At 44.0% G+C, this 20,644-nt stretch overlaps 1 protein-coding gene across 1 annotated transcript in view; it reads right to left on the bottom strand.

The window, feature by feature from the left end:
* The window catches only part of LOC121399247 (receptor-type tyrosine-protein phosphatase F-like), a 51,178-nt gene extending 31,162 nt beyond the window's left edge, over positions 1-20,016 (bottom strand). Inside the window, exons 1-5 of the mRNA XM_041579294.1 lie at positions 19,761-20,016; positions 16,669-16,779; positions 16,244-16,379; positions 4,188-4,443; positions 2,183-2,222 (exon numbers count right to left, since the gene is read on the bottom strand). Coding sequence (XP_041435228.1) covers positions 2,183-2,222; positions 4,188-4,443; positions 16,244-16,379; positions 16,669-16,779; positions 19,761-19,812 — 595 coding nt within the window. The 5' untranslated portion in view covers positions 19,813-20,016. The remainder of the gene's footprint in view (positions 1-2,182; positions 2,223-4,187; positions 4,444-16,243; positions 16,380-16,668; positions 16,780-19,760) is intronic.
* Between the last annotated feature and the right edge of the window lie 628 nt (positions 20,017-20,644).

Here is a 20,644-nt window from a genome sequence, read left to right as displayed (position 1 = left end):
GCAAAAGTCTTGGATGCCCGTCCATCGTTTGTATATAAGAAAAGCAGAAACATAGCGTCCTGGGTTTCGAAGAGCTTATATAGCTCCAAGGAGACGGTGGACAACAGCGTTTGGCTGAGGTACAAGGGTAACTATGGCTGTGGCAGGACCAGGTGTAAGGCATGTTCGTTTATACAGGTGTCTAAGGAATTTTCAGCTACGTACACGGGTAGGAGGTATACTATTGGAAGATATTTTAATTGCTTGTCGACGGGAGTGATCTATTTGATAAATTGCAAGTGTGGTGCCCAATACGTAGGCAAAACTATAAGAAAAGTGGGCACACGATTCCTAGAACACCTATCAGCGGTTAATAGAGGGGATTATAGATCAGCAGTAGCGAAGCATATTTTGGAGAAACATGATGGGAAGATCGGGATATCCTTTCAGGTTATAGATAACATTAAACTGGGAGTAAGAGGAGGGGATCTAGATAGGAAACTATTGTGCAAGGAAGCATATTGGATTTATCAGTTAAAGACTTCGGAGACCCTTGGGGGAATGAATAGGGAATGGGAATTATCTTGTTTTTATTAAATTAAATTAAATTAAATTAAATTAATTAAATTATAGTAAATTATATATGTACTCATGTTCTATTAAATCATTCCAATTTAATTATTCCTTTTCTAATTGATGAATTTAATGTAGATTATCCCTGTGGTTTCTATATATAAGTACTCCCGCATTTTGCTACATTTGATGTTTAGGGAGTTTTTGTTTCATTAATGTTACAATTTTTGTGGCAGTTTCTGAGTGATCAGATAATAGTAATAACATAGTATCTTTACATGTTCAGTGAGCTTTATTCTTCTTTTTTCCTTTTTTTGTTTCTTTATCAGTTATGTTTTTAATTGTATATATGTTTTAGGTATTGATTTTGTATAGACATTGTTGGGCTATGGATTACCTGTTGTCAATTGTGGGAGGGTGTTATAAACATACAACACCTACCTGGGTTGGTTGATTTTTTCACCCAGGTGTGCTGTGGAGTTCACGTTCCCTTTATAAATTGGTGTGGGTGTGTGCAGGGGTTAGCTCCTGAGGAAGTGACGAGCTGTCACGAAACGCGTTGAGCACATGACCCAGGGGATTACAAGGGCATGCTGTTTGTCGATTGTTTTAATATGATGAAATAAAAATCTAAGTTTTTAATCGATTTTTGGCCATCTTGGTGCTCCATCTACGCATGAATTGGATATTATACTTTCACCGATGGGACCTCGGTCGGATGTGCAGCACAAGCTGAGCCAGTGATCGGTGAGTGCTCCCACTACTTACCTTGTTTTGGACATAGATAGTCAGCTCTTCTGCCCAAAAACTAAATTTGTTTTGGAGGACCAGTTTTTGTTCAGAGTTCATCCCATTGGTTTCCCCTTGCCCCCAGAACCAGGAAAGTCTATATTTAGTATACTGTAGGTATAAGTACAGGTTTTCTATGTTTTTCTCTTTTATTTTATATTGTGATGATTTTAATGTACAGTGTATGTCTCATGCACTAATATAACTTTTATAATATTAACTATAAATTGTAATATCCTTACTGCTATTAAACAACTTATAGCCTTAAAGTGTGTAATTGTAAGCATTAAAGGGTAAGTAAACCTTTAAAATAAGTGAATGTAAAACTGACGAGGGGGGTATTCTAAGCACTTTTGTCATTTACATTCATTATTTATTTTGTTTTTATTCCAAGATATTAAGGGATACATGTGCTGTTAATATGAATGAATTTTGTTACAACAGCGCCACCTGCTGGTCAGTTTCCCACCAGTCTGACCACCAAGTAGTAAAGGAAGTTGTCAGGAGAAAGAAAGAGGCTGATGTTCTTCTGCTTAGGAATAAAATCAGAAACCTTTCTCACATCTTTCCTAATAGAAGAACATCAGCCTCTTTCTTTCTCCTGAAGCTTTTACACTGCTTCCGAAGAAGTCTCTAATATTAGCCTAATAATATCCTCCCGCATAATCTATTTTATAAAATTGTCCACTGTGGATATTCATCTCTGTTGCTGCATATTAAAGACTGTTGCTGAACTGCAACTCAGCACATTATAGGTCTTATTTTTTAAGATTTGTATTGTTTTTCCATATGAATATTTAGGCCTGTGAGTAGACTGGGAGAATGTAGAGGAGCAACTTACTGAGGAAGGGATCAAATCTGGTGCAGGAGGATTTATTCACCTGTCAAAGAACAAGGAAACATCAATTCATAGAGAACATTATGATCTCCGTTTTTCTCCATTTCACACACGCTGATAAAAACTGATATTTCCCAAATCATTTTAAATCAACAAATTATCTAATGGAAGTTCAGTTGCCCTTTAAAGCCCAACAGAAGTGGAGTTGTAATTCTAATTGCTGCCCCTTACTCCAGGGAGGAGCGAGTTACAAGAGGATTCACAGAGACTAGGGATGCGCCGAATACTGGATTTGATTCGGGATTCGCTCAGGATTCGTCCTTTTTCAGCAGAATTCAGATGCGGCCGAACTGAATCCTAATTTGGATATGTAAATTAGTGATGGGGGAGGGAAATCATGTGACTTTTTATCACAACACAAGGAAGTGAAAAAAATGTTTACACTTTTTCCTCCCCGCCCCTAATTTGCATATGCAAATTAGTATTCAGATTCGGTTCGGTATGCGGTCAAATCTTTCACAAAGGATTTGGCCAAATCCCAAATAGTGGATTCCCTAACAGAGACACACAGGGGCACATTTACTTAGCTCGAGTGAAGGGTTAGAATAAAAATACTTTGAATTTCAAAGTATTTTTTGGCTACTTCGACCATCGAATTGGCTACTTCGACTACGAATCGAATGATTCAAACTAAAAATCGTTCGACTATTCGACCATTCGATAGTCGAAGTACTGGCTCTTTAAAAAAAACTTCGACCCCCTACTTCTCCACCTAAAACCTACCGAGCACCAATGTTAGCCTATGGGGAAGGTTCCTATAGGGTTTCTTGCCAATTTCTGATCGAAGGAAAATCGTTTGATCGATGGATTAAAACCTTCGTATCGTTCGATTCGAAGGATTTAATCGTTCGATCGAATGGTTTTTCCTTCGATCGTTTGATTGAATGAATTGCGCTAAATCCTTCGACTTCGATATTCAAAGTTGAAGGATTTAACTCCGAAGGTCGAATATCAAGGGTTAATTAACCCTCGATATCGACCAATAGTAAATGTGCCCCACAGTGTAATGTTTCTCTCTGATGTTTATTGGGGATCTTTACGTTTGGGACATTATTATTGACACTACTCCATGGTTACTCATAGTTTTATATCTTTATAAAGAAGAAAAAGATGAAGAGAGATCAGAGAGACCCCAGTCCTCAATCCTCTCAGCTCAGATCAGATGTAGATTTGGTGACAAACATTTCCTAATGAGAATATTGTCTAATTCAGTCAAATCTAATTCTAATCACCTTCTAAATCTCTTTTCCATCCTCACTGGGTTTATAGTGTAAAGGTGCCATACACGTTACAATTACAATGTTTCCATAAAAGATCATTCATTTCAATACACACGTGTAGAGCTGAATAAATACATATAAAAACATATAAAAACAATAGAATTCTATCTGTATCTGATGATTCAGCAGTAACAATGGCCGATGTTCAGGTCCCTTCAAGGCCCCAATCAGAATGTTACAAGGAACCCAACTGATGAGCCGAGCGATATCCAAATCTTCTGCCAATATTGATCAGCTCATCTCCCGCTTTACACGTATGGCCACCTTAACCGCCATTGTATCTGTCCCTTTCTCTATTCTGTACTGCTGGTTCTGACTACATGTACCATCGAGTCAGTGTTGCAGTAATGGGGTCACTTGTCTCCAGTCTCCAGAGGAGATAGACCCTGTGACTATGGGGAGGGCTGTGAATATATTGGTGACCCCTGGTTTTTCATTGGGGGGGGCTGAAAGTTCCAAAATGAGCTGTTTCATGAAGTACAGAGCTGGGCAGTTGATGCTCCCTCTATGGTCACTTCCATTCCCAGCTTTGCCTGAGTGATCAGCGAGTGTCGGTTCTGACCCAGTGAACTTGCTCCTAGTCACTGAGACCAAGGCTGGGAATAAAAATGAAGCAGAACATCAGCCAATGCAGCTCTTGGAATAAACTCAGTGTAGTAGAGATCTACCTGCTTCCATGTGCTGGTGACTCTCAGGTACACCGTGTAGTTCTGATGTGGGCTCAGGGGAGCATTGTAGAAGCTGCCATAGTGCAGCCCATCCCCGAGGGTCAGACTCCTACTCCCTGTAACATTCTCAGCTGGGAGTAGCAGTGCCGTGTACAGACTCGGGGTATGGCTGCAGTTGTATCTTGTGCTGCTGTAACTGCTGCAGAAAGGACTCAAGCTCCCGTTCCATCCCCTGCTGATGATTATCTCATAGGAACTGGGGAGGGAATGAGATATAATGAGTAGGAACAAGAGGACAGAGGTGCAAAACAGAAGCACCCACACCCCAAACACATAAAGGAAGGTTAATTGGCTCTTCACAACACTAACCCAAGTCTGCCAGCCTTGTGTAATATATTTTATCAAGACCTTTTCAATAGAAACACAGTACTAACAATTGATAAATAAGGGGTGTTCTTTTGCTTTCTTTATTAAATTGTACATACTGATGTAGGTCAGACCTCCCTTTTCAATCAATTCTATTTGTATCCTTGTAGATAGATCTTTTCCTCTACCAGACAAAGTAATGTAGATTGTAAGCTCATTGGGGCAGGGAGTGATGTGAATGTGATATACACCTTAGATTGTAAGCTCACTGGGGCAGGAACTGATGGGAATGTGATATGCACCTTAGATTGTAAGCTCACTGTGGCAGGGACTGATGGGAATATGAAAGGGACCTTAGATTGTGAGCTCACTGGGGCAGGGACTGATGGGAATGTGATAAGGACCTTAGATTGTAAGCTCACTGGGGCAGGGACTGATGGGAATATGATAGGAACCTTAGATTGTAAACTCACTGCGTCAGGGACTGATGGGAATGTGATAAGGACCTTAGATTGAAAGCTCACTGGGGCAGGGACTGATGGGAATGTGATAGGGACCTTAGATTGTAAGCTCACTGGGACAGAGACTGATGGGAATGGAAAAGGAACCAGGTTTGGATTGGGAGTCAAAATAGGCCCTGGCATTTCAAGTAGACAGAGGCCCAATCAGGCCCCACCAGCCCAATAAACAGTGAATGTCTATGGCATTTTACAGCAGCACCTCTGTCATTTACCAGAACCCACAGATTGTCAGTCTGGGCCTGATAGGGATCCATTGGGGCAGGGACTGATCAATAATTTGGGTAGTGTGATGTGTGACTTTTTGGCAATATAAAAATAACAGGAGCCAATAGCAACACACAACACCTTTGGAATTACCCATATAAACCATTTTTCTATATTTATATTTAAAGAAGCTGATTGGATGGGGTGAGTAGCACTTATGACCTCAGCTTTGCACCCCTTAACAACACTTGTACCTGCACCCAGATTAAATAAGTGTTTTTCTGTTATTTCCCTGGGGGATAGAGGCGTTTATACATAGGGTATAATTCAATAGCCCCCAAAACAAAGGATTTTACACAGTGTTGTCCTGTGTTACCCCAAAGGATTCTTATTATATGTAGTGTTACCTGTGGCAGTGTTACTTTATGACTTTTCGGGTCTATCCAATAGGGATGTAGCGAACGTCGGAAAAAATGTTCACGAACCCCATAGACTTCAATGGGAAGGCGAATTTTAAAAGCTAGAAAAGACATTTCTGGCCAGAAAAATGATTTTAAAGTTGTTTGAAGGGTGCAATGACCTGGACAGTGGCATGCCAGAGGGGGATCAAGGGCAAAAATGTATCGGAAAAATCCATTGTTGACACAGCGCTGCGTTTTGTGCTGTAAAGGGCAGAAATCACACTACGTCACTCAGGTGATGTTTCTGGACACGGAATGTGAAAAAGCTCACACAGCTAGGTGGCACTTGGTTAAAGACTGGGCAAACAATGCCTGCAAGGGCAACGTATACAGTAGTGGATACGGAATATATTATTGCTGCTGTAAAAACATCACTCAGGTGATGTTTACGGACACGGAATTATTATTGTTATTTAGACAGAATGTGAAAAAGCTCACACAGCTAGGTGGCACTTGCATACCTCCCAACTGTCCCTCTTTTGACCACTCAACCCCCTGTCCCTCTTTTGTACTGGAAAGTCCCTCTTTTCTCTGCACTGAACAGCCAGAAAAAAACCAGTTTCTAACTTAATTAGCTTTTGGCAGAGAGCTCAGAACAGCTAACAGGTGCAAATAAGATACTTTGTAACAATTTTTATGAATGATACCGTCAAGTGAGCAAATAATAGTTGTTAATTACTAGTTGAGCTTGTCACCTCCAGGATGTTCGTCCTGTTGGTGGCAATATTTCTGTAGTGGTGTGTTTAGCAGTCACCGTGCTTGTGCGCACGTGCACGGTCAGGCAGAGGTAATTCAATGTACAGTGAAGTGAACCAAAAAACACTGATTCTGCAGTGTGGGCCCAGTTTTGGTCTACTTTATTGATCACCTGCGGTGACCATAAAAGATGCGATTTTGCCACTGTTGCAGAACCCTGAAAAATTAGGCATGTGTACTTTCCTGAAAAATTATGTTTTTTTTGTCGCAGCCACTGAAGCACAGAGGCCAGAAAAAATATGCCATGTAAATGCTGAAAATATGATTTTTTTTGGTTGCAGCCACTGAAGCACAGAGGCCAGAAAAAATATGCCATATAAATGCTGAAAATATAAAAAAATTTTGTCGCAGCCACTGAAGCACAGAGGCCAGAAAAACTCAGGATTTACCTGGATTCAAATGAAACCAGTAGGGTTTGCACCCTAGTTTGTAACGGTGGCGGAGGGAGGAGGACGCTAAAGGACAGCTGTATGTGGAGTCATGAGGCGTGCAGAGAAGGACAGCTGCATGGGGAGTCAGAAACTCAGAACAAGTCTTCCGGCGTGCAGTAACCCTCCGAGATCCACCCCTCATTCATTTTAATAAAGGTCAGGTAATCGACACTTTTGTGACCTAGGCGAGTTCTCTTCTCAGTTACAATCCCTCCTGCTGCACTGAAGGTCCTTTCTGAGAGCACACTTGAGGCTGGGCAAGACAAGAGGTTCATGGCAAATTGTGACAGCTCTGGCCACAGATCAAGCCTGCGCACCCAGTAGTCCAGGGGTTCATCGCTCCTCAGAGTGTCGATATCTGCAGTTAATGCCAGGTAGTCCGCTACCTGCCGGTCGAGGCGTTCTTTGAGGGTGGATCCAGAAGGGTTGTGGCGCTGCCTTGGACAGAAAAACATTTGCATGTCTGACGTTACAGACTGGCCAAAGGGCTTTGTCCTTGCAGGTGTGCTCGTGGCAGGATTACTGGCACCTCTGCCCCTGGAATGTTGATGAGTTCCTGAAGTGACATCACCCTTAAAAGCATTGTACAACATGTTTTGCAGGCTGGTTTGTAAATGCCGCATCTTTTCGGACTTGTGGTATGTTGGTAACATTTCTGCCACTTTATGCTTGTACCGAGGGTCTAGTAGAGTTGCGACCCAGTACAGGTCCTTCTCCTTAAGCCTCTTGATACGGGGGTCCTTCAACAGGCATGACAGCATGAAAGACCCCATTCTCACAAGGTTGGATGCAGAGGTATCCATCTCCGCTTCCTCGTTATCAAGGACTGCATCATCCACGGTCTCCTCCCCCCAGCCACGTACAAGACCAGGGGTCCCCAAAAGGTCACCACCAGCCCCCTGGGAAGCCTGCTCCTGTTGGTCCTCCTCCTCCACAAAGCCACCTTCCTCCTCTGACTCCACTTCTGACACCTCTCCCTGCGTTGCAGCAGGTGCCTGGGCTCGTTCTGGTGATTCCGACCAGAAATCGTGCGCTTCCTGCTCCTCGTCACGCTGGTCTACAGCCTCATCTGTCACTCGTCGCACGGCACGCTCCAGGAATAAAGCGAAGGGTATTAGGTCGCTGATGGTGCCTTCGGTGCGACTGACCATATTTGTAACCTCTTCAAAAGGGCGCATGAGCCTGCAGGCATCGCGCATAAGCACCCAGTAACGGGGGAAAAAAATCCCCAGCTCTGCAGATCCAGTCCTACCACCCAGTTCAAACAGGTATTCGTTGACGGCTCTTTGTTGTTGCAGCAGACGTTCCAACATGAGGAGCGTTGAATTCCAGCGAGTCTGGCTGTCGCAAATCAAACGCCTGACTGGCATGTTGTACCGCTGCTGAATGTCAGCAAGGCGTGCCATGGCTGTGTAGGAACGTCTGAAATGGGCCGACACCTTCCTGGACTGCCTGAGAACGTCCTGGAATCCTGGGTACTTTGAGACAAAACGTTGGACTATTAAATTTAACACATGTGCCATGCAGGGCACATGTGTTAAATTGCCCAGTCTCAACGCTGCCAACAGATTGCTTCCATTGTCACACACCACTTTTCCGATCTTCAGTTGGTGTGGGGTCAGCCACCGATCGGCCTGTGACTGCAGAGATGACAGGAGTACAGATCCGGTATGGTTTCTGCTTTCCAGGCACGTCATCCCCAAGACAGCATGACAACGGCGTACCTGGCACGTCGAATAGCCTAGGGGGAGCTGGGGGTGCACAGGTGTGGAGGAGGAGGACCCAGCAGCAGAGGACGAAGAAGAGGAAGAAGACGAGGTAGAGAGCGAAGGAGGAGTAGAGGTGGTGGCAGAACCGCGTGCAATCCGTGGCGGTGACACCAACTCCACTGTTGTTGTTGAGCCACACATTCCCTGCTTCCCAGCCATAAGCAAGTTCACCCAGTGGGCAGTGTAGGTGACATACCTGCCCTGACCATGCTTGGAGGACCATGCGTCAGTAGTCATATGGACCTTTGGCCCAACACTAAGTGACAGAGATGCGGTGACTTGGCTCTGCACATGGTGGTACAGGTGTGGTATTCCCTTCTTGGAGAAAAAATTGCGGCTGGGTACCTTCCACTGCGGTGTCCCAATTGCTACAAATTTGCGGAAGGCCTCAGAGTCCACCAGCTGGTATGGTAAAAGCTGGCGGGCTAAGAGTGCGGACAAGCCAGCTGTCAGACGCCGGGCAAGGGGGTGACTCACAGACATTAGCTTCTTACGCTCAAACATGGCCCTCACAGAAACTTGGCTGGGGGCAGATGACTGGGAATGGGAACTGGTGGTCAAGGTGGAAGGCGGAGTGGAGGGTGGTTCAGACGGGTCAAGGACAGCAGAGGTAGAGCAGTAAGATGCTGGACCAGAAGGAGGGTGGCTTTTAGTTTGTCTGTTGCCTTTGAGGTGTTGCTCCCAAAGTGCTTTGTGCTTGCCGTTCATGTGCCTTCGCATAGAAGTTGTACCTATGTGGCTGTTGGGCTTCCCAAGACTCAGTTTCTGACTGCACTCATTGCAAATTACAACGCTTTTTCAGAGGCACACACATTAAAAAAATCCCACCCTGCTGACCTATTTGAAGCTGGCAATCTGGCGGTAACAGTAGAAGTTGGCGGCAATGGCGGGTGCGTTGGCCGGCTGACCACAGGTGGCGATACATGTTGTTGCCCTACTGTTCCCTGCGAGCTGTCCTCCCTGCTTCTTCTAAGTCTTATTCTCCTCCTGCCTCTCTGACTCTCCGTCTCTCCATCTGAACTATGCTCCTCTTGCTCTCTTCTACTGGGCACCCACAAAACATCAATCTCCTCATCATCATTCTCCTCAGATGCATCAATTTCTTCTGACAGCTCACAGAAGGAAGCAGCAGCGGGGACCTCCTCATCACTCATTATGTCCATCTCTGTTGTGTTCTCTGCCAGAATTAAATCTGGTGTAACGTCCTCATCTCCTTCATCTTCTTCTGCCAATAATGGTTGCGCATCACTCAGTTCAAGAAACTCATGTGAAAATAACTCCTCTGACTCCAGTGAAGAAGGGGCGCCGGTGGTGGAGGAAGTGTTACGTGGGGTGCCCATAGCAGAGGAGGATGAGGATGTTGAAACGGTAGAGGATGGGGTGTGCTGTGTAAGCCAGTCAACTACCTCTTCAGCATTTTGGGAGTTCAGGGTAATTGCCTTTGTAAAACTGGGCAATTTCCTAGGGCCACAGGATAGCATAGCAGCACGGCCCCTAGTGCCTCTGCGTGGCGGCCTGCCTTTGCCTGGCATTTTTTTTAAAACAACAACAACAACTCAGGTGGTGTTTCTGGAGACGGTATTATTATTGATATTTAGACAGAATGTGAACAAGCTCACACAGCTAGGTGGCAGTTGTTTGAAGAACACACTGCACTGGGCAAACAATGCCTGCAAGGTCAACGTATACACTACAGCAGTGGATACGGAATATATTATTGCTGCTTGGAAAACGTCACTCAGGTGGTGTTTCTGGAGACGGTATTATTATTGATATTTAGACAGAATGTGAACAAGCTCACACAACTAGGTGGCAGTTGTTTGAAGAACACACTGGGCAAACAATGCCTGCAAGTGCACTACTATTGGTGCACTACTATGAAGAACAGCAAACAGCACTGGACACGTTAAAGAACAGTAAGATAAGTAAAATAAAAAAATATATATATGTATATTAAAAAAAAAATTACTCTGGTTGGTGCTGAACTACTAGGAGCAGCACACCAGTCCCACTCCCCAACACAGCTAGACTAATAGCACTGGGCTCTTACAGTAGCAAAGTAAAAAAACAAAAAAGAAAATAAAAGCAGTCCTTACAAGGACTATTGGGTTATTACAGCAGTCAGCAGATGAGATCAGAAGCAGTGCCCACTGCAGCTACATACAGAGCACTGCAGTAGAAGGTAGATTACTAGCCAGCAAAGCTAACTAACCTAAAATGTCCCTCAAATCCCTGCAGAGTTCTGTCCCTCCAATACAGAGCAGTATCAAGTAGATTACTAGCCAGCAAACTTACTATCAACTGTCCCTCAAATCACTAACAGCTCTCTCCCTACACTAGCTCTTCCAAGCACACACAGGCAGAATGAAAAAACGCTGCAGGGCTTCAGTTTATATATGGAAGGGGAGTGGTCCAGGGGGTGTGGGGGTGGTCCAGGAGGGAGAGCTTCCTGATTGGCTGCCATGTATCTGCTGGTCTGGGGTGAGAGGTCAAAAATAAGCGCCAGCTAAGGCGAACCCAAATTGGCGAACGTCGCGCTTCGTTTGCGAACATTCGGCGGACGCGAACAGTTGATGTTCGCGCGAATTAGTTCGCGGGCGAACAGTCCGCGACATCCCTAGTGGCTGTTCTATAAACACATTCATGTGCCTGTGGGTCAAGTTCATGGAGAAACCAAGGGCCACAAACTCTGTGAGAAGAGACTTTGGGGGGAATTCACAAAAGTGTCGGTAAAATAAGTCACCCTAGAAGTGGCGGTCGACAAATTCGTAAAATGTCGTACGAGCGGCAAATTCACAAAGGCAGATGTTACCGTCTCTGAATGTCTCGTAAGTCCGACAATTTTCTAAAATCTCGTTTATCTTTTCATCGTACAAACGACATTTACCAAGACTTTTCAAAAGACAATTTGTCTAAAGTGTCTGAAAAATTGTCGGTAAAAAAAAATGAGTTTACGAGTAATTCATAAAAATGTCGGGAAAAGATGCGCCGAAAAACCACGCCCACTTTTAACTACACTAATTCAAAAGTGTCGTACATGTCGGAAAATTGGCGGAGAAATGCTCTGTGAATTTGTCGGCTGTGTCTACAACACTTTCTACGACATTTTAAAGAAATTTTTTCGTTCCTGACACGTTTGTGAATTCCCCCTATAGAGTCTCAATAGCCCAACACAGCACCCAAACTTCTCCCCATGGGTGTCCCTGTATAGTCACTCTGTCTCAATATTAAGATAGAGCACCCAAACTTCTCCCCATGAGTGTCCCTGTATAGTCAATCTGACTCTATATCAAGATAGAGCACCCAAACTTCTCCCCATGGGTGTCCCTGTATAGTCACTCTGTCTCAATATTAAGATAGAGCACCCAAACTTCTCCCCATGGGTGTCCCTGTATAGTCAATCTGACTCTATATCAAGATAGAGCACCCAAACTTCTCCCCATGGGTGTCCCTGTATAGTGACTCTGACTCTATATTAAGATAGAGCACCCAAACTTCTCCCCATGGGTGTCCCCAGGGCCGCCATCAGGGGGGGACAGGGGGGACAAGCGTACCGGGCCCGGGCATGAAGGGGGGCCCGGCAGCGCTGCATTTTTTTGAAGATCCGGGCCCCCCTTACGAGCGCCCGAGCCGTACGTCTTGCCTCTTCAGTGCCGAATGCGGAAGTGCCGAAAAGCCGAAGCCGATGCGACGAAAAGACCCGAAGTCACGGAAAAAGCCGAAGTCCCGAAGTCACGAAGCGCCGAAAAGACCCGAAGTCACGAAAACAGCCGAAGCCGAAGTCCTGAAGCGGTGAAAAGACCCGAAGTCACGAAAGGAGGCGAAGTTGAAGTACTGAAGCCATGAGTTCAATTCTACTGAACACCAGTTTGTGTTTTTTTTTTTTTAATCCCCTGGCCACCAATGTATTATTTTAATATTCTATAGGCCCCTGCCACCAATCTTTTTTTTAAAACTTTTGTTTTTGGGGCCCCAATTTTTTTTTAACTCGTAAGGGGCCCCTTGCCACCATTGTTTTTTTTGGGTTTTTTTTTAAAAAAAAAAATTTATTTTCTTTTGGTGGCCCCCAAATTTTTTTAACTTGTAAGGGGGCCCCTGCCACCAGTTTTTTTTTTTTTTCAAAAAAAAATTATTTTTTTTTTAAATTTTTTTTGGGGCCCCAATTTGTTTTTAACTTATAAGGGGGCCCCTGCCGCCAATGTTTTTTTTTTTTTTCAAAAAAAAATTAATTTTTTTTCAAATTTTTTTTTGGGGCCCCAATTTGTTTTTAACTTATAAGGGGGCCCCTGCCGCCAATGTTTTTTTTTTTTTTCAAAAAAAAATTAATTTTTTTTCAAATTTTTTTTTGGGGCCCCAATTTGTTTTTAACTTAGAAGGGGGCCCCTGCCACCAATGTTTGTTTATTTTTTAGTTTTTTTACATTTTTTTTTGTTGGGGCCCCAAGTTTTTTTTAACAGGGGGCCCCTGCCACCAATGTTTTTAAAAAAAAAAAAATTTTTAATTTTTTTTTTTTTGGGGCCCCAATTTTTTTTATAAGGGGGCCCTGACCATCAATAGCTTTTTACAACTTGTGTGGGGGGGGGGGTTACTTTTTTAGCACTGATGTCTGTGTGGTCTTTTAACTGCGATGTGGGCGGGATATGGGGCGGAGCTTGGTCGTCAGTGTGGGCGGGGCCCAGGGGGCCCCAAAAATTTTGTTGTACGGGGCCCCGTGATTTCTAATGGCGGCCCTGGGTGTCCCTGTATAGTTACTCTGACTCTATATTAAGATAGAGCACCCAAACTTCTCCCCATGGGTGTCCCTGTATAGTGACTCTGACTCTATATTAAGATAGAGCACCCAAACTTCTCCCCATGGGTGTCCCTGTATAGTTACTCTGACTCTATATTAAGATAGAGCACCCAAACTTCTCCCCATGGGTGTCCCTGTATAGTGACTCTGACTCTATATTAAGATAGAGCACCCAAACTTCTCCCCATGGGTGTCCCTGTATAGTCACTCTGCCTCTATATTAAGATAGAGCACCCAAACTTCTCCCCATGGGTGTCCCTGTATAGTGACTCTGTCTCAATATTAAGATAGAGAACCCAAACTTCTCCCCATGGGTGTCCCTGTATAGTGACTCTGACTCTATATCAAGATAGAGCACCCAAACTTCTCCCCATGGGTGTCCCTGTATAGTGACTCTGTCTCTATATTAAGATAGAGCACCCAAACTTCTCCCCATGGGTGTTCCTGTATAGTGAATCTGTCTCAATATTAAGATAGATCACCCAAACTTCTCCCCATGGGTGTCCCTGTATAGTCACTCTGTCTCTATATTAAGATAGATCACCCAAACTTCTCCCCATGGGTGTCCCTGTATAGTGACTCTGACTCTATATTAAGATAGAGCACCCAAACTTCTCCCCATGGGTGTCCCTGTATAGTGAATCTGTCTCAATATTAAGATAGATCACCCAAACTTCTCCCCATGGGTGTCCCTGTATAGTCACTCTGTCTCTATATTAAGATAGAGCACCCAAACTTCTCCCCATGGGTGTTCCTGTATAGTGAATCTGTCTCAATATTAAGATAGATCACCCAAACTTCTCCCCATGGGTGTCCCTGTATAGTCACTCTGTCTCTATATTAAGATAGAGCACCCAAACTTCTCCCCATGGGTGTTCCTGTATAGTGAATCTGTCTCAATATTAAGATAGATCACCCAAACTTCTCCCCATGGGTGTCCCTGTATAGTCACTCTGTCTCTATATTAAGATAGAGCACCCAAACTTCTCCCCATGGGTGTTCCTGTATAGTGAATCTGTCTCAATATTAAGATAGATCACCCAAACTTCTCCCCATGGGTGTCCCTGTATAGTCACTCTGTCTCTATATTAAGATAGATCACCCAAACTTCTCCCCATGGGTGTCCCTGTATAGTGACTCTGCCTCAATATTAAGATGGAGCACCCAAACTTCTCCCCATGGGTGTCCCTGTATAGTTACTCTGACTCTATATCAAGATAGAGCACCCAAACTTCTCCCCATGGGTGTCCCTGGATAGTGACTCTGTCTCAATATTAAGATAGAGCACCCAAACTTCTCCCCATGGGTGTCCCTGTATAGTCACTCTGCCTCTATATTAAGATAGAGCACCCAAACTTCTCCCCATGGGTGTCCCTGTATAGTGACTCTGTCTCAATATTAAGATAGAGCACCCAAACTTCTCCCCATGGGTGTCCCTGTATAGTGACTCTGACTCTATATCAAGATAGAGCACCCAAACTTCTCCCCATGGGTGTCCCTGTATAGTGACTCTGTCTCTATATTAAGATAGAGCACCCAAACTTCTCCCCATGGGTGTTCCTGTATAGTGAATCTGTCTCAATATTAAGATAGATCACCCAAACTTCTCCCCATGGGTGTCCCTGTATAGTCACTCTGTCTCTATATTAAGATAGATCACCCAAACTTCTCCCCATGGGTGTCCCTGTATAGTGACTCTGACTCTATATTAAGATAGAGCACCCAAACTTCTCCCCATGGGTGTCCCTGTATAGTGAATCTGTCTCAATATTAAGATAGATCACCCAAACTTCTCCCCATGGGTGTCCCTGTATAGTCACTCTGTCTCTATATTAAGATAGAGCACCCAAACTTCTCCCCATGGGTGTTCCTGTATAGTGAATCTGTCTCAATATTAAGATAGATCACCCAAACTTCTCCCCATGGGTGTCCCTGTATAGTCACTCTGTCTCTATATTAAGATAGAGCACCCAAACTTCTCCCCATGGGTGTCCCTGTATAGTGACTCTGCCTCAATATTAAGATGGAGCACCCAAACTTCTCCCCATGGGTGTCCCTGTATAGTTACTCTGACTCTATATCAAGATAGAGCACCCAAACTTCTCCCCATGGGTGTCCCTGGATAGTGACTCTGTCTCAATATTAAGATAGAGCACCCAAACTTCTCCCCATGGGTGTCCCTGTATAGTCACTCTGTCTCTATATCAAGATAGAGCACCCAAACTTCTCCCCATGGGTGTCCCTGTATAGTTACTCTGACTCTATATCAAGATAGAGCACCCAAACTTCTCCCCATGGGTGTCCCTGGATAGTGACTCTGTCTCAATATTAAGATAGAGCACCCAAACTTCTCCCCATGGGTGTCCCTGTATAGTGACTCTGTCTCAATATTAAGATAGAGCACCCAAACTTCTCCCCATGGGTGTCCCTGTATAGTGACTCTGTCTCAATATTAAGATAGAGCACCCAAACTTCTCCCCATGGGTGTCCCTGTATAGTCACTCTGTCTCTATATTAAGATAGAGCACCCAAACTTCTCCCCATGGGTGTTCCTGTATAGTGAATCTGTCTCAATATTAAGATAGATCACCCAAACTTCTCCCCATGGGTGTCCCTGTATAGTCACTCTGTCTCTATATTAAGATAGAGCACCCAAACTTCTCCCCATGGGTGTCCCTGTATAGTGACTCTGTCTCAATATTAAGATAGAGCACCCAAACTTCTCCCCATGGGTGTCCCTGTATAGTGACTCTGACTCTATATTAAGATAGAGCACCCAAACACGGGTGTCCCAGCTATGGGCTATGGGAACAAGGTAGCACTTACCTGTCCTGTTTATTGTGCAGAAGGGCCACATTGTGATTTGTCTGTTCTCTCCCAGCAGCTCTGGGTCTGCTAAGAAACAGCAAAATATTATTTTGGGTCCCTGATATTCAGCATGAGGACAAGTCTTGTGATTGGGATAATACAGGCCCAGATGTCACTAGAGAAGCCAAAGTTCTCAGCCAGTGACAGAACATTTCACAGGTGCATCACATTGTGAGCTGAATTCTGCGCCACTGCTATACAGCGATACTCAATGTTTAGTCTGTGAGTCTTTATTCTCCCCATTATTCCTAGTCCCCTGTTAGACCCGTGTAAGGTTTAGCACAGGCCCATGGTGGCCATAACAGATACTTACTGGTCATTGTGAGTCGCAGGCCAATACTCAGCAGCTGCAGGAGGACACAGATGAGAAGCAGGAGGACTAACAACATGGTGGTCACACGCTCCACCCTATCATGTTTGATTTCTGATGGAGAAGGAGACATGGAGCTGAGTTAATATCAACACATGGCACCGTACAACTACATTCTCTCAATAATTCTCTCAATATCAATTGTCAGTACTAATTCTCCTCTCCTCACTGTCATCTTCTAACTGTCAGCTTTTTACTGTCATTGCCAAACCTGGTAGAGATTCTGTAATATTCAAAATAAAACAATAAAAACCTCCCGAGAGCTTGTCGTGCTTCTTTACACAGTGTTTATTATACAGGAGAGATGTTTCCCTATTCAATAATCCTTCCCCAGGTGAATCAACCGAAGACAAACAATTTAATCCCCAAAACCTCCATAGAGTTCAGCAGTTCACAGTGTGGCCAGTTGTATACAGTAACATGTGTTCAATTCCATCAAGTGCAGCACATGTTACTGAATATACCTGGTCACACTGTGGAACTGCTGAACTCTATGAGGGTTTTGGGATTGAATTACTGAATGGAAAACTCACAGTGAGACATTTCTCATGCACAACAATAGTGCTCTAAAGAAGCACAACAAGCTGAACGTCTCCCCTATCTTAATGTCTCATGGACTCCAACCCTCTTCCTTCTCATGTGATCAGCCCCTCTGATATTGTTTTACTGTATCCCTTGTTTGTTACATTATTGGAAGACCCTGTTCCTTATAAATCAAAGTAAAGTTCAGAGTAACTTGCTGACACTTTATAAATAAATAAATCATAATTATAGTTACATAGTTACATAGTTAAATTGGGTTGAAAAAAGACAAAGTCCATCAAGTTCAACCCCTCCAAATGAAAACCCAGCCCCATACACACACCCCTCCCTACTTTTAATTAAATTCTATATACCCATATCTATACTAACTATAGAGTTTAGTATCACAATAGCACAGAGTTCTTAATGCTCCTCAGCTCATAACAAGGTTACAGATATATAGAAACATTGGGGTGTCACCCTGCTATAGTTCCAGGGGTACCCAGGGTACAAATAAGCACTCACCCCAAATCTCCCCCTAACTGACCTTCAGACTGGGGCCCCTTAGCTCATAACAAGGTTACAGATATATAGAAACATTGGGGTAACACTCACCCTGCTATAGAGAAAGTACAGTGAAGAGCAACAAAGCTGATAAAGGGAATGGAAGGGATCAATTATCGGGAAAGGCAAGTTGGGATTGGTTATACTGGAGAAGAGACACTTAATATAAATATAGACAGACAGACAGGAAGCAGCCAATGAGATTAGAGGAGGGAAAGGGGTGTTACAGGGAGAGCTGGGAAGTGAATCAGTGGTACAGGCTGATACATTAGATAGGTACGAGGAAGGGTTGGATGCTTTATTCACCAGTAGCTCCTCCCAGCAGACAGGAGGGAGCCAATGAGATTAGAGGAGGGAAAGGGGTGTTACAGGGAGAGCTGGGAAGTGAATCAGGGGTACAGGCTGATACATTAGATAGGTACAAGGAAGGGTCGGATGCTTTATTCAACAGTAGCTCCTCCCAGCAGACAGGAGGGAGCCAATGAGATTAGAGGAGGGAAAGGGGTGTTACAGGGACAGCTGAGAAGTGAATCAGTGGTACAGGCTGATACATAAGATAGGTATAAGGAAGGGTCGGATGCTTTATTCACCAGTAGCTCCTCCCAGCAGACAGGAGGGAGCCAATGAGATTAGAGGAGGGAAAGGGGTGTTAAAGGGAGAGCTGGGAAGTGAATCAGTGGTACAGGCTGATACATTAGGTACAAGGAAGGGTCGGATGCTTTTTTTTAGCAAGTGAGTAAAGACCATGTGACTATGAGGTGCATTAGGTGTATAAATAGTCCCATAGTGACAAGGTGTGAAAAAGACTAAGAGGAAGGAGGGAGGGGTAGAGTCCATTAATAGTAATTCTATATAACACTCTATACCTGTCCCTGAGCATTAGGATCAGTCAGTGTCACATGGTGTGAAGAGGAACAAACTGGCCAATCATGTAGTGACTTGTAGGTGCAGAGGGTGTGGTTTGTGTCAGTGCACTGCTGGGAGTGGGTGTGGCACCAGCTTGTACCAATTCTTTGGCTCTGGATTTAAAGGCAAAGAAGAAGCTTCTGTATATTGGGCCTCACCTGTTTGGTTTAAAATCAGCACAATTGTCATCTATTTGTCCACAATTCTCTCAATAGAAACCAGAAGAGTTGTAGCTTGTGCCACTAGAGTTTACCTCCCAAAATTTTGGAAATAGAAAAAGGGGGAAAAAAGATTTGTCATGCCCATTTTTTGTGGCCACACCCCCTAATTACCATGTTCATTTTACAAAAGTTGTCAGGTTATGAAAGTTTAACACATTTCTGTGGTTTTTATGTGTTATTGCAGTTTTGCTAATGAAGGTGAATTGCTCTTTAAGCTGCAAGTCACAGTTTCTCCAAGAGACCGGCTTATCTTAAATTGTTACAATTTTTCTTTTGCTTATCTTAAATTATTACAAATGTATCTTTTGCTTATCTTAAATTGTTACAATGGTTTCTTTTGCTTATCTTAAATTATTACAAATGTATCTAAGTGCAGCTGCGACGTATTCTGGGCTCTCTGCCAAAAGCCAATTAAGTTTTAGAACCTTTGTATCTATTTCTGGCTGTTCAGTGCAGGAGATCAAAGAGAAAGTCGAGACATTTCAGTAACAACCTGGGACTGGGGGATGAACTGTCAATATTGGGACTGAAAACCAGGCCAGTTGGCAGGTCTGATAGAGAAAGTCATGGCCAGTATAGTTGCAGTTCTTGTAGCCGTTCCCGTGTTGCTCCTGGGTATGACATGGGCCCTTCTCTTACACAAGCCCAGGGGACAATTCAACCTGAGGCTACTGGTACTGACCCAATGGCACCAGTCACCCTACAGAAGAGACCTTGTTCAGCCCAACAAACACCCTAATGAGTGAACTGTCAGCTCTCACCCACCCACCAGAGTCCCACGTGAGGCCCCCCAGCCCTTCCAAGGAATGTACCTGAATGTACCTGATATGGGGAGAGGCCGGATCTCCTTCTCCAAGTCACACGGATCAGACATGTTTTGGTGCAGAGAGACAAAAGTACTGGTGTCAGTGCTGAGAGGAAGTGGAGCTGCTATTTCTATACTTGTGGCTCTGAGCTACAAATATTCAGTAGTCGTTTCCTCATTGCACCGAGCAGCCAATCAGCTTCATTTCTGCATGAGGAGCAGGGGGGCTGCATTAGCATGTGTAGAACTGTCCCCCGAAAACACAGCTCCCCCATTTACATAGGGTGACACAATCCTTCCACATGGGGGCGCTACACACAGTGACTGTATGGGGGCACTGCCCTATGGTGCCAACATGGTGCCCAATGATACAGCATCTTCACTATTATTTATTGGTTTTATCGCTATTATCTGTTGGTTTTGTTACTATTATCAGTTGGTATTGTCACTATTATTTGTTGGTATTGTCGCTATTATCAGTTGGTATTGTCGCTATTATTTGTTGGTATTGTCACTATTATCAGTTGGTATTGTCACTATTATTTGTTGGTATTGTCGCTATTATTTGTTGGTATTGTCACTATTATTTGTTGGTATTGTCACTATTATTTGTTGGTATTGTCACTATTATTTGTTGGTCTTGTCGCTTTGCAGATGGTCTCTGAGCCCATTCATGTGCCACCCAACAATCTCCAGCTGATGGTTTGTGAGGGGTTAATACACAAGTCCTGGGACTCACCAGAAACAACTGGCCATGCTCAGCGCCAAGGTGCCCAAATAATAATACCCCTCCCCCCCCAGTGCTACAATGGACTACTCCCAACATATAGGAAAAGCTCCCACTTGCCATTGGCCTATGTGAGACTGCTGGGAGTTGTGGGAGGAGTCGTATGTCAAATTG

Source organism: Xenopus laevis, chromosome 1S, assembly GCF_017654675.1.
Source record: "Xenopus laevis strain J_2021 chromosome 1S, Xenopus_laevis_v10.1, whole genome shotgun sequence".
Taxonomy (NCBI): Eukaryota; Metazoa; Chordata; class Amphibia; order Anura; family Pipidae; genus Xenopus; species Xenopus laevis.
The sequence above is the reverse complement of the archived record's forward strand: the minus strand, read 5'-3'. Positions and strand labels throughout refer to the sequence as shown.